Below are 15,439 nucleotides of genomic sequence, written 5' to 3' on the forward strand. Positions count from 1 at the left end.
GAGTAAAGAAGAATATGTAATTAAATTCTCTTGGGTGTTTTTTACTGTTAGACAAAAAGGGTCATTAATACATTTTAACTACACAGTAACATCCTCAATGGCCATTTATTCATTTGTAACTCTGAGAGTGTACAAATGTAACCAAATGGATCCATAAAATACCACTGAGGATTTTACTTTGTACCTGGCAAAGTATATGTTATCTCGTTTTGTCTTGATTGGCTGTTTGAACCTGTAAAACTACAAAGCTTTAATGGTAAACTATAGCATTGAAATGAACAGGAATCAATCTTAAGCTAACTATCATCAGTCAATCTCAACAAATGCTGATGCTTTTATTGTGTGAGAATGTAGGACCAAAAGAGGTCATAAACCATACTGGGAGTCAGTGGGAGTGAGACAAACAATGCTTAAGCATTCAGTGCATTCAAACTGTGGAATACTGTAACTGCATGATTCATTTTTGATGAATAACCGCAGACATACTGTAAGCAGACTGATTCTCTTGTCTCACCTCTTGGGGGAGCCCCCCTTGGCTTTCAGCATCCGTATTACGCTGGGCGCAGGCGTTGAAGGCAGGGGTGGGGGGGACTCAGAAGGCCTGCTAGGAGGTAGTCCATTGGCTGACAACGTGCTCTTCTGGCTTCGGTTGGCATCATACTCAAAAGTGCGTTTAGGTTTGGGCAGGGGGTTGACTGGTGCACCCCCAGTGGTCTGAGGGCCGGCTGGCTCTGGACTCTCAGACCTTACTGAGCTCACACTGAACCTCTGTCTGAGTTTAGAGAGCTTATCGCATGCCAGTAGAGTGTCCGGTTCCGTGGTCACAGAGCAAATACTGCTGCGCTTACTAGTGCATGTACTGTCTAAGTCCTCTGGGCCGCCTATCGTGAAGGACTTTTGCCTTGTCTTGTCTGGAGCATAGCAGTTGTTCAGATACTGCGGAGGGGCCAGGCTGGGGCTCTCCTTCAGGGCCTGCTCTATCTTCTGTATCCTGTTGAGGACTGCCGATGTCTCCTTCCGAGCAGACAGGGAGCGCAGGAATGTTCCTGAGGCCTCTGGCTTGCCAAGCCTTTTCTGGAAGCGGCCCAGAGTCTCTTTGTCTGCAACAGCCTTCTCTTCCTCCGTCTCTGTATAGGAGCACTCTGAGAAGGCTGTGCTCATTCTCCGCACCCCCTTGAAGTCAAACGTCTTCTCGCTGCAGGGAGAAGAAATAAGGCTGGGGCAGCCCTCACTGCCCCCCACACGTTCTGCTCCTGGTCTTTTATCCAGACACAAGCTCATCCTAGGCAGAGCCACCCTCCTGCACTCCCATTCTGAGATCTTCTTACGGATAGTAGCCGAAGCAACACCTGTCACCGGGTGGCTGAGAGACAGGGTCCGCTTGTGGCCTTGGTTACAGGACGGCCCCAGTGAGAAAGTGCTCCAGCTCAGCGGTCCACCGTTAAGTCCATCTCCCCCTGGGAGCTCCCCTAGCGTCTGGGTCTGCTTCTGCTCCTGGGTGCCCTGACTTTCCTGACACACCTGGCTTGCAGATGGGGGCTTGTATATAGAGAGCCTGTTGTCCAGGCACCCGATGCTCTTAGACTTGGTGAGTCGGGTATGGGAGTCAAAGTCGGCAGAAAGCGAGGAACCACCGCGTAAGCTAGCGGTCTTGCTACTCCAGCCGGCACGCCCCAGGAGCCTGCCGTCAGTTTTCACGTACTTGCTCTGTTTGGCGGAGCTCTCACCGTCGCTGAGGACTGTCTCCTGGCACCGCGCCTGGTTGGCAGAGAGGATGGGTGGCGGGGACGTACTAGACTGGCACCTGAAACAACAGAGGTGTGTGTCTAAACGGGTGCCATACAGCAGTGGTTCTCAACCTTTTCAGGCCGCGACCCCCAAAATAATAATACTTGAACAGGGGACCCCTCCGACCTGACGAGCACCAAGAGTTGAGGCATTACATTTTTATTAAGACAGTTCTATTGTGAAAATAGCAGATCTACATGCACACAACACCTCGCGTTGCGAGGCGTTGTGAGCATGTAGATCTCGCTAATATTTGACCAATGTTTAATTTGTCATTTTAGAGGTATTAAAAAGTCCTTAAATTGTCCACTTTAGAAATGTGCAATACCCTCTATAGACTTACACTTCCTGTTGGTTTGTTTACTGTTGAGTGAGAAAACAATGTTGCACATTAAGTTAATCATCTGGGGACCCCCAAAATAATTCGGGGACCCCCCTGGGGGTCCCGACCCACAGGTTGAGAACCACTGCCATACAGTATGTCATTCAAAGCATTTCATTTCTAGAACATCCATGTTTAAATTGTTCAGCAAGCTGTAAAACAACAACAATTACACCTTTAAATATTAACTCGAGAAAGAACAATTGCTGTGTAGAATTACTGTCTTAAACACATGAGAAATGTCATTAGTCACCTCAGGTAGTTGCAGCGTTGGATGAGTAAGCATTTTGTAAACTCTACACGCTTAAATGGTAAAAGAAAAAACATTCTTGAGGAAATAGAAGAAGAAAACTTTACACTATGTATGACCATATAAACCTTTGAATATTTCTGACATTCTGTAATAGAAAGTATGAACTTTCACCACTCATAAAATAACTAATGGAAAGTACTGTGTCTTTTGACATAACTTTGGCAGAGGGAGATCCAAATTAAAGCCAAATCAAATACGGATCTAGAATGAAAAAGGCCTCTATAGATTTTTCCACATAATTAAAATGATTTAGGGAGAATTAAAGCGGACCCCACACACAAAGAATTATCATACCACAAACCAAGACATACGACAGCCTTACCTCTAAAAAGCCTTTCTGCTCTTCTCCTAATCCTCCGAGCGTTTTTTGTGTTATGAACCCCGGGGCTAACTGATGTGCCGACAGGCTGATAGTCCCATGGTCAATGCTGACTACATCATTGTTCACCACACAGACACACTCTTACGTAGTTCGCTACAGAGGTTCCCACACAGAGAAAACCCAGTTTTCCCTCGTAATCTACGCAGGTCTCCCTGACACCTAAAACACTCATCGACTTTCAGGAACTCTGTCACAACTTGGCAACAAGCTGACTCTTGCGAAAGTGAGGCGTTGGGAGATCTGATGTCACAGCCTTAGTTAAAATAACAAGCATTGAACTGGAAGGATGAAGCTGAGGGCTGTGGACTACAGTATGATCCATGGATGCAGGTTGGGACAGATCTTGCTTCACACCTCTCTGCGCCCTGCCCTTCTTGCTTCTCACATGCTCTAGGGTGGGGATATTGTCAGAACACCTGGGAACATGTAGGCTCTACCCAGGAGTTTCTGTCTATGTCACTTCCCATAAATCCAATCCCTCCAGGTAACAGGTCATAATGGACTTTGGCCAGTAGCCTAATATTTACTTTCCAGTTACTGCTGATGATTAGGCCTACAATATTTCAGTATGACGATTATTCAGATTCAGCTTAATTCTTAAAATCTGTTTAGTCAGTAGTTCAAAATAAGTGTTCAATTAAAGAACAGCTTTGTTTTCATGGAATCATTTTATATTGCGGATAATTTCTCATTTTACTACTCTGCCACCATTAATCACTGGTTTCTTTCAAAACAGGCATGAAAAAGCTACAAGAATCAGGGACCTTCTTGCAGGACATTTTTTACAGTGAACTAAAACAGTGGTTCTCAACCTGTGGGTAGGGACCCCCAGGGAGGTCCCCAAATTATTTGGGGCGGTCCCCAGATGATTAACTTAATGTGCAACATTGTTTTCTCACTCAACTGTAAACAAACCAACATAAAGTTTAAGTGTACTGTACTAGAGGTTCGCGGCCCTTTGGGCCGCTCACATCTAGAGTCCACCCCCGCTTCTTTACTGTAGTGTACTGTACTGTACTGTACCTTACTGTGCTGTACTGTACCTTACTGTACTGTACCTTATTGTATTGTACTGTGCTGTACTGTGCTGTACCTTACTGCACTGTACTGTACTGTACCTTACTGTACCTTACTGTGCTGTACCTTTACTGCACTGTATTGTACTGTACCTTACTGTATTGTAGTGTACTGTAGCTTACTGTGCTGTATTGTACTGTACCTTACTGTATCTACTGTACTGTTCTGTACTTTACCTTACTGTGCTGTAGTGTACTGTACCTTACTGTACTGTATTGTGCTGTACCTTACTGTACTGTAGTGTACTGTATCTTCTGTACTGTACTGTATGGTAGTGTACTGTACTTTACGGTACTGTTCTGTGCCTTACTGTAGTGAACTGTAAAAGTATTATGTAAATTCCAGATATTATTATTATTATTATGACTATTGTTAGTTTTTAATTATTGTTAGTGATGCAACTGATATGGAGATTCCGAGATTCCAATCTTTATCTTTATCTATGTATCCATCTTAGGGCTGTCAAATGATTAAAATTTTTAATCAGATTAATCACAGCTTAAAAATTAATTAATCATGATTAATCACGAATCGAACTATGTCCAAAATATGCCATTTCTGTCTGTATATTGTTGTGGAAATGTATAGATAAAGGTGGAATAAGGCGGATACATTTATACAGTATGTACTGTATGTATTTATGAATGTATGATAAGCGACCGTCAGGTCGCAGCGTGATTTTAGGTCCAAAAATGTGTTAAAAATCGACCTGATGGTGGCGCTATATGGGACAGATCCATGTCGATGAGATAAGTGTAGACATACTGTGTAGCGATTGGTGTGATTTTAGGGCAAAAACTGTAGGAGCAGTATTCAAAAATGTGTTTTAAAAAATTTGGCGGGGGTCCCTGGAGCTGCGGGGGTCCCTGGAAGGGTGGAGGTTGTGGATTGGCAGACAAGGATTGTGTGTGGAAAATTTCACATGGATAGGGGCAAAAAAGTGTGATGTGACGTGACAGACAGACTGACGGACAGACAGGCGGTGGAGGTTTTCATAGTAACTGCGACCTGACGGTCGCAATTATAATCATTAGTATTGTTTATTTGAATTATTATTATTAAGGAACTCTAGAAATCTCAGTTGGAACTGTTACCCCAGTGACCCGATGCTGGATAAGCGGTTGAAGATGGATGGATGGATGGATGGATGGATTATTTTAGAGTAAGCTACTTTATTTACCATTATTGTGTAGCCTGTGTAATAAAACACAGGCTTATAGTTTAATAAAGAGCCTAAATGCAACAATAGTATAGGCTTGTCATTCATGATGGAAAATACATTTTGGGGAGAAGTGGAACTTAAAGTCATTTTAGCATGAGGGGGAGATCATGATTACTTGATATCTGGGCTAATGCATTCAGTTGACACACGCAGCACAAGCCAGACTGTGCCGATTGCCTATGTCAAATGAGGGTCAACGAGCTTGTTAACCTAACGTTACACAGCCTAGGATAGCTTGAAAATTTGTGCAGTGTTGAAGAGAAGACAAATGATCACGCATCGCATCGCATTTCTCTGGATCTATTGCAAGCGGTTGGAGCCTAAAAACGTGGATTTCAATGTGTTGCTGTTGTCCTCTCCAATTGAACATCCAAAGGTAGTAGATCCCTATTTGATGTATTGATGATCAGTTATTAATCCAGTGGCAGCGAATGGTTTCCAAGCTGTTTAAACAACTTTTTTTCAGGCAGCTTTAGTTTAGCCTCTGTCTATCAGAGGTCTCCCCCTCTGCTGTCTGCTCAGAGTGACTGAGTGTGTGAGGAGGGGGGAAGGGGGAGGGGGGAGCAGGATGCGTTGCAGGGCAGGCTGTGTTCTCGGCTGCAGTGAATGGGGCGGTTAGCGAATCGGCATAGAGGTGGGCGGTATTTTTCCGTACGTTCTCCCTACCGTTGAGTTGAAGTTGAGTTGGAGTGGATGCAAAGTAGGCGTGAATGGGCTTGGAAGTGGGATGCGGCTTACGTTCTCCCTACCGTTGAGTTGAAGTTGAGTTGGAGTGGATGCAAAGTAGGCGTGAATGGGCTTGGAAGTGGGATGCGGCTTTTGCTCAATTCTATAATAAAGATAGAGGGTATCTGCACATTTCTAAAGTGACAATTTAAGGACTTTTTCTATAAAATGACAAATAAAAAATTGGCACAATTGTCAAATATTAGAGGCTAAAATTGTGAAAATAGCCGATCTGAGCGTTGCGAGGCGTTGTGAGCATGTACTGTAGATCTGCTATTTTCGCAATATAACTGTGTCATACAAAATATAATTCCTCAACTCTTAGTGCTTGTCAGGGTGAGGGGTCCCCAGTTCAAATATGATTATTTTGGGGGTCGCGGCCTGAAAAGGTTAGATAGATAGATAGATAGATACCTTTATTATCCCAAGGGGGAAATTCTGTATTTCAGTGGTTGAGAACCACTGAAATAAAAGACAAAGTGAAGTCATTCATTCAGAGAGGATAATACCTGTGAACTTCAGGAAAGGCAACCCAAATAAAATACTGGAGCACTCGATTGGTCTGCACGTATTTACTATTTTCTGGGGGCTGACTGACGGTAACATGTCATTAGGTCGTACACCCTTTGGATCGACCACCAAACTCTAACCCCAACCCTAATCCTAACCTCAGTAAAACTATGCCTAACTCTAACCCTAACCCTAAACCTAACCTCAGTAACCGTGACGCGGGTGATCATCTAACCTGCCGACGCTCGCGGGTTATTATCTAACCTGCCTGACGCTGTTCGACCCAACGGGAGTTCGACCTATGGGGCAGTCCCCCTGACTGACGTTTCGACTTGTGTCTTCCTCAGAATCAAACAGTCATTCATTGCCATCTCTATAATCACTGACATGACTCAGACTCTCAATTGGGAGTATTTATTTGAGTGCTGATGGTCTAGCCAACACCAACTCGAGACTCTTGAATCACTGCCCTCCACACTCTTATCTAGCATCAGAGTAATTAACTGTTACTGTACATATGAGACCAAAAGCGTCATTACATTATAAGAAGCATGGCTTCTACTTGGAATTGTCTTTTTTTTCCCTTCTTCTTCTTTTTTCTAGAAGTTTAGATCTAACTCTTTACCCCTATCTATATCTGTCCGGTGTTTAATACTGTGGTGCTGTTATGACAACTAAATTGCCAGGTCAATCAATCTATCTCCCGAGTGCCAAAACCCATATTAACAACACAATGTTGCAGTATTATAGACCATCAGGCTTCAGATTATTATAACCATATTAACACAGTGCTATGTGGCTACCTAGAGCAGAGTGTACCATGCACAACTAGAAGCAGTGCTCTTCCGAGCACAGGTCTCCACCAGGCCGTGCGTACTGGTGGTGTTACTGTATAATAGGCCAATGTAAAAAGGGTGGCATATGTTCCTCACCTTAGATCTTTCATGGCAATCGGACGCTGCATGCATGATTTGAAGCATTGTGTTCCAAAAATGTGTTTTGCTAAAGTCTACCTAATGGTGGCGCTATAACAGGCCAATGTGAAAAAGGTAGCATTTGTTCCTTGACCTAGTGGGAATATGTGTGGCAAATTTCACGGTAATCGCAAGGTGCGTTGATGATTGGAGGCATTTTGTTCAAAAGCGGAGCAATCCTGCAAAATGTGGAAGCTAATATTAGCCAATCAGGATGGAATATGAAATATCAGACTGATCGGACTTGATCACATGACTATAGAGATACTGTGTACCGATTTGCGTGATTTTTGCATAAAATCTCAAGGAGTAATATCCAAAAATGTGTTTTACATATGTCGGCCCAAAGGTGGCGCTATAAAAGGCTCATGTGAAAAATGCAGGGCAAAGGTTTATCCTTAGCCTCTAGGGAGTGCGCTTACAAAGTGTGAAACTGATCGGTGGAGTTATAGGTAAAACCACAAATCGGCCTGTTATAGCGCCACCATGAGGCTGATTTAAAAAAAAATAAGTGGCATTTCTTCCTCGGCCTAGTGGGAACGTGTGTGCGCGATTTCATGATAATTGCACTTTGCGTTTGTGATTTGAGGCATTTTGTTCCAAACGGCTCAATCCTACAAACTTTGGAAGCCAATCTTAGCCAATCAGGATGGAATATGAAAAATCGGACAGATCCGTGTCGATCACATGACTGTCGAGAAACTGCCTACCGATTTGTAGGATTTTTGGACAAAATCTGGAAGAGTAGTGCACCGAAATGTGTTTTGCGAACATCGGCCACTAGGTGGCGCTAGAAAAGGCCCATTTGAAAAATTTAGGGCAGAGGTTCTAGATTGACATCCAGGGAGTGTGTGTGCTCACTTTGGCAGCGTCCGGGCCAACGGCGACTGAGATTAGGCGCTCACAAACTGCGAGGACGCACGGACGGACGGACGCACGGACGCACGCACGGACGGACGGACGGACGGAGGGGAAAACATACTCTCCCTCAGCCTTCGGCTGGTGGAGACAATAAGGGATGTTGGTAGGCTAGGAGGCTGTTGGATGCTTGGACACTGCTGGTGAAAAGCTCCTTTATATATCTGACGTAGTATACACATTCCTGTTTAGCCTTAGACCTGAACTTAGAAGCCTAATAATGATAATCCATCATTTTTTGCGTGTTGTGTATGACAGCATTCATGCCTTTTAGCGTTTTAGCGTAACCAAATGTAACAAATGTAACCAAATGGACCCATTAGGGTTGATTACATTAGGGTTAAGATTCTACATTAAAGTTAGAATCTTACTGTAGGGTCTGATTCTGTTGGTCTGGACCACACTAGCATTTTTAAGGCCAGTTTTGGCAGTGGACAACTTCAGCTGGGTCGACCACACATACACAGAGCATCAGTGCCAGTGACAACTTGGCTGCTGGCTCCTCCCACTATAAGGCTTCCAAGCCTTCCAGGGCATTCCAGCCACAAACCACTTCCTGTTTGCTGACCAGGATGGAGAGGGGCCGGTCACGCACTATTACATTTCATTACTGATTGACGACATCTGCAAGTCTATCATCCCTTGGTGTCACTGAGCATCCATACACACACACACACCCACACGCACACGCACACACGCACACGCACGCACGCACGCACGCACGCGCACACACACACACACACACACACACACACACACACACACACACACACGCGCGCACGCACACACACGCACACGCGCAGACGCACGCATGCACGCACGCACACACATATACCCCTAACAGGGTTTTGTTATGTGCTCTGCTGCTGAACCACTGCATACATTTATTTTGGGAATGTTGTATTAGCATTAACATAACATACCTGATGTTCAACACTACCCATGATGAGTTCACATATTCATTAACTACAGCCATCTCATCCATTTTGTGAGAGTTTTTTCAAGCCGAAATTGTGTCTCAGCAGCCTATCATGTGCTGGCAATTCTACAATATGTTCAACGCTGTAAAACCTTTGGTACTATAAGGAGAGCAAGAGATAAAAACATCCCTCAGACGGGTGTTTCGTAGTAATATATACATAGAGTAAGTAGTAAGTACAGCAGGGATGCAATACTTAACGAAGCGTTTAACTAAGCGTTTAATTATTTTGTACAATGTTGTACCATGAGGTATAAAATAGGGATTAATTAATAATTGATTAATCGAAAACATAATTAATATATTAATGATAATATATTGAATGATGTGCACTTTTTTGAAAAGGAGATGTTTTCTATGTCAATATCTTGTCCTCCAAATATTCAGACAATATTCAAATCGAGTGTTTTTAAACAGCCTTCAAGTGAGAGATAAAATAGGTAGTTGTGAGGGTGTGCTGTACAACCATGTTTACCATGTCCATGTTCGAGTTGCTTTCTACAATTCAATGGGCTATTGCCTATAAGGTACAAGCTGATAGACCTATTCTCAATGTTTTGCTAACTTCAAGGATTGAAGAAAAGCCACCCAAATGATGAATGAGCACTGTTGACAAATTCATTAGCTAAACAGTTCTTTACCACCCTGTTCAAAAACTATAGGCCTATTACTCATCCAAATCAGATGACTACTACTATATATCTTTGCAAATAATTTGCTAAACATAAAATACAGAATCTTGTTTTTCTATAAATCAGTTTCAGCAAAGTATGATAATTACTGATTATAATGTCCAACATCCTCATTAAAATGTGTTTGTTTTTCTCTTCCAGCAGAAGGACCTCACCTCTAAATATGTTCACACAAACATGCTTCAGCTCACTATTAACAGTTTATAGTCAGATATTTTCCAGAATATCTCCTTACAGGAGCAGGGAAAGTCCTATAATTGTTGAAAAATCAGCAGCTGTACTTTCCCATGAATGGAGGGGAAAAAAAGAAAAGGAAAAACAGCTGTGAATTGATCCCTCTTGGAAAGAAATTCTTCAACATTGGCATAATTCTCAGATCTGTCACTTCTCTTCTCAGAACAGAACAGAAAAAAATATCTAATTTGGGATTATGACAGACATAGAACATCTGATGACATGTGGCATCGATCATCAACCGTACCAACGACCAACCTTCCCCCATCCTACAGTCACAATTATGACATAATCGCCAAATGTTTGTGCGTTTTCAAACATTTTCAAAAATAGCTTAAATAGCAGATCTACAAGTTCACAATGCATTGCGTGGCAAGCTAGTGAGATTGTACTGTAGATCGCCTATTTCCACAATTTGTGAGACGTTTGTGAGATGTTTTGAACATCAAACATTAATCAGGATTATTGGTACTGGTCATTGTCAGTCATTTGTTTGTATTTTTAGGTTATGTGTCATATGTGCCCTGCATATGCAATCTTTGTTTACAAAGGCAGCCTAAAAACAAAACTAAAACTAAAATCTTGTTGAATCAATCTCCCCAAACACAACTACCGTATTTTCCGGACTATAAGGCGCACTTAAAAGCCTTTAATTTTCTCAAAAAACTACAGTGCGCCTTATAGTCCAGTGCGCCTTATATATGGATCATTCATTGACATTGACATTCCCTTTAGCACAGCTCCATCTGTTTGATGCATAACGCAACGGTAGCGTCTATTATGTGCGCCTTATAGTCAGGTGCGCCTTATATATGAAAACAGTTTGAAAATAGACCATTCATTGACAGTGCGCCTTATAGTCAGGTGCGCCTTATAGTCCAGAAAATACTGTACTTAATTACATTAATCACAATTATCTGTATGACAATTAATCATCAACTAAAATGTGATGATTGTGACAGCCCTACCTATGTGCAGATGTAACTGACCTGTCTCGTTGAGGTTTAGCCTCTCCTGCTCCAGGCGCAGCCTTGGAACTCTTGTTGGCAGTCATGATGGCCTGCAAACCGCCCACTCATCTGATGGAGGGACACAATGGCACAAAACATGAGGGATAGTGTTTACCCCAGACAGTACACAAGACATAGGCTACAATGGCCATTGTTTAACTGCAGGATTTCAGACATTTAAGACCTTGAGCTGACTTTGCAAACCATAGCTCATCTGAGGATGTTTTGACTTGTGTATATATATTTGCCATTAGCAATCTGCTAATCAGAAGATTAAGCTGTGGGAATTAAGTGTGACTGAAAATATCCTTGAAATAGGAACGTAGACAATGAAAGAAATGGGTCAATCTGGAGCTAACAGAATATTAGGCCACAACCATGACAAATATGGACGCTAATCCAGAGCCATATCAAATATCAAATGAGTGACTTCACTAAATTCCTAACAGTTTGAGTAAACACAGTACAGCACACAGCAAAGGGGCAAAGTACTGTCATCCAATCATTGTTGCTCTTAGAGCCCGACCGATGCCAGAATTTTAAGGCCGATACCGATCTCGATCCTAGAGCAAAATGCAACATTATCTAATCAATTTAAAGAACGTAGTATTGATTAGAGTTTCTACTTCAGAACTATTAACTAGAATTAATTTTATTCAAAAACGTATTTATTTATTCAAAAGATTTCAAAATCTACAAGCTAGTCAAAATAAACACCAAAAGAACTGCTGAAAGTCTGTCTGATATTATTCAGCCAACATCTCCAATAAAAGGTGGAACTACATTAACAGGAGCAGGTTCCACAGGTACACTATTGAAGTGTACACGTAAAGTGTGTGTGTGTGTGTGTGTGTGTGTGTGTGTGTGTGTGTGTGTGTGTGTGTGTGTGTGTGTGTGTGTGTGTGTGTGTGCGTGCGTGTGCGTGCGCGTGTGTGCATGAGTGTGAGCACGCTCGTGTGCGTGTGTGCGGCGCGCATGTTTTCAATAAGGCAGCCAACATTAACATACTAGACTCCTCTACTGGCTCATGACATGTTGTCTGTCTTTTCCCATGAATGTGTTGAGCTAGAGAACCACTGGAAATAAAACAATGTTTCTATTGCAGACATGAGTTTTATCATCTGTATAGGAAAGTTGTGGTTTCGGACGGTGCAACAGACCCTGGTGGACACACACGGTCTCTCTGCACAGTAAAACCATACGTGTTCATTTAACTCAGAGAGTGTACAAATGTTATCTTTGCACAATCTAAGCCCCTTTTCAACTGCAGCTTTAGCACCACACTACACAACTATTAGCCTAGCGGGGCCTGACGTCATACTGCGTTCACTCACTCATTCCTTCCCCAGTATAACGTCTGGCCTTCGGCCTATTGGCAGCTTGAAAAGTGGGCGGGAGAACTTGCCTTGACAGACAGACTCCTCTAACCAATCAGCGTAGCAAAACATCTCTCAGCCAGTCGGAAGAACGGCAAACAAACACGTCTTTTCGGCCGATGAACTCCGCTAGCGCATCCCCCGTGTTTCTTTTTAATTGTTGTAATTGATTCCAACTTCCAAATAACTGCACTTATTGCTTGTTTTATCGTTAGAGCGTTAACTGTTACACTTGTTGCATCGCGAGGGCAGCCATTGTTGTTTTGAAAATGCTGCAGCATGCATCTACGTCACCGTCTACACATGGACCAATCAGGGAAAGCTTTTCACTTGTTGTCAGGAAGACTACGTTTGTTGTGCGGACAGCAGTCACTGATTGGCCCCGATCAGAAAATAATCAGTATACTCGCTGCCAATAGAGGGTATGCGCATGCATAAAGTGAATGGCATATCGAGTGGCAAATCGAGTGGCAAACTGAGTGGCAAACTGAATTTAATGTTGTTTAACGTTGTTTAATGCTTTCAGATAATACTTTTCTGTGGATGTATGGGCTTTCAAGGCTAGAAAGTCGTTTTTTGCCACTCAGTAGGCGTTCCCGCATAACTTCCTAGTATGATGATGATGTCACGCGCATACCCTCTATACCCGGAAGGCCAGACGTTACACTGGGGAAGGAATGAGTGAGTGAACGCAGTATGATGTCAGGCCCCGCCAGGCTACACAACTATATCCTGGTGTGGTCTAAATGAAAGGTCAGGGAGTGATCAGTCATTATAAAGTGTTTGGCCCTGTTTGGCCTTGCTCAGACCTACTCTAGATTGGATACTTTTTGGTACCACGTTTAGTACCACTTTCACACCAGTCTACCCAGGTCCTTGTAGTGGAAAACCTGGCACAAGTGGGCGGTGTGGAGTGGTGTGGTGTTGGCCCATGTCAGGGGAAAAGGGGCTATTTGAGTTACTAATGAATAAACGAACACTGACTGGCTTTTAATGTCTGTCAAAGGTTAAGCAAATGGGCCATTACCTCACTTTTGCTGTATAATATTTGCAATATAGACATTAAAGGTGGTTGCACACTGCTGCGTTTTTCGGGCCGAATATCGGAGTGAATTTCGGAGCACGCAAATAAAAAAATCAAACTCACGTTATGTCAGTCACGTTTGCACACTGCCGCCCGTTTCGCGCACCACTCTGTCCCTTGCTCTCTCTATCTCTCTCTCTCTCCTTGCCCTGAAAAACGCATTTCGCAACGAAAAACGCATTTCGCAACGAAAAACGCAGCAGTGTGCAACCAGCTGAAGGCTCTCATGACATACACACGAACACTAATCATTAAGGTTGATATATTGTAGATCAGTTGCGTGTCAGTTAAACTCCATGAAAAGGAAACCCCAAACAGCAGCATTACACTTTCCTGGACAATCACAAAGACCTGCAATTAACAATTTCCTCCCTTCAATCCAAAGGTCATTGGCCTTGAAAATCACTTCATATCTCAATTCTCCATCTCTAAAATGTTATGGCTTTAGAATGAGGTCAAATGGAGGTCTCTCTAGAGACCAGAGGTGAAGGATGGGAGCGTGCTTGCCCGAGCTTTGCTCAGGAGGGACTTGTTTACAGGATGTTGTTGTATGGACTATGGAGAAGAGCTGTCACAATTATTACATAATCGTCTAATCGTGATTATTTGACATAATGGCGATTATTTTTCATAATCGTCATAGTCGTTTCCATATTGAAAAATGTTCATATACTTATACTAAAAAAGTCAAAAATAGTGGAAATAGCGGGCTAGTCCCAGTTGTCCTACGCCCAGTTGTCCTACGTCCCAGTTGTCCTGCTGTGTCCCAGTTGTCCTACTGTAGCCTGGCTGTATGGGCTAGTCCGCGAACAGACTGTAAAGCAAGCGATCTTCATCCCATTCATGCGTTTATCGTGCGCTTGCCCAGGCCTTACGGCCTGGGCATAAATATAACAATTGCATTCACCACGGCTTCGTAACTCGCGCGGCGGCCCTGGTCCGCTCTTCGCGGGCACTCGCGCCTGCGACGCTCGGGCGCGAAGAGCAGGACCAAGGTCCGCTGGCCTTCGCGCCGCTTGCAATGTCGTGGACAATAATTACAGCAGTAGGACGGCGAATTTTCAGCGAGAGCTGTACACTTCTTGAGTAGCTGTACGAATGCTGAGGTGGGGGTAGGCTACATGTAGCTACTGGCTACAGTAGGACAACTGGGACACAGTAGGACAACTGGGACGTAGGACAACTGGGCGTAGGACAACTGGGATTTTCCCAAAATAGCAGATCTACAAGCGCACAACGCGGCGCAATGCGACGCGTTGTGAGCTTGTAGATCGGCTATTTCCACAATCAATGTACTTTTTTAAGTGTAAAGTTGTCAAATATGTCATTAATTTCTTTGTATATTTAAGTTATGTGTCATATCTGCCATGTGCAACTTAAAAGCCTAAAAGCCAAACAGAAATGTAATTGTCAACGACAAAAAACACAATTAAATCGTTAATCGCAATTATTTGAGTGACAAATAATCGTCATGTAAAATGTCATAATCGTGACAGCCCTACTATGGAGAAGGCAGCCAACCAGCAGTGGGACTGTGTCCTATACAGTACCTATAGAGCAGAGGTCTTCAACGTTTTCAGGCCAAGGACCCCTTAGTTGAGAGAGAGATGAAGCAGGGACCCCCACAACCTTTTCATAGATTCCATAAGGTTTCATCGTTTGACAGCACAATTATTAGTGTATTTTGGATTCATGTCAATTACCGTAATGTTTTCAGATATTTAACCACATGCCTAAAAAACACTTTCAGATATTTAACCACTTGAACCAAA

General features: G+C 43.1%; 1 protein-coding gene across 2 annotated transcripts in view; it reads right to left on the minus strand.

Moving 5' to 3' along the window:
- dennd2b (DENN domain containing 2B) overlaps positions 1 to 15,439 on the minus strand; it is an 80,789-nt gene that overhangs the window by 46,158 nt on the left and 19,192 nt on the right. For both annotated transcript variants that reach the window (XM_080730638.1, XM_080730637.1), the window contains exons 2-3: positions 11,187 to 11,276; positions 515 to 1,804 (exon numbers count right to left, since the gene is read on the minus strand). In XM_080730638.1, coding sequence (XP_080586764.1) covers positions 515 to 1,804; positions 11,187 to 11,251 — 1,355 coding nt within the window. In that variant the 5' untranslated portion in view covers positions 11,252 to 11,276. The remainder of the gene's footprint in view (positions 1 to 514; positions 1,805 to 11,186; positions 11,277 to 15,439) is intronic.

The sequence above is a fragment of the Nannobrachium achirus genome (assembly GCF_963921795.1).
Source record: "Nannobrachium achirus genome assembly, chromosome: 7".
Taxonomy (NCBI): domain Eukaryota; kingdom Metazoa; phylum Chordata; class Actinopteri; order Myctophiformes; family Myctophidae; genus Nannobrachium; species Nannobrachium achirus.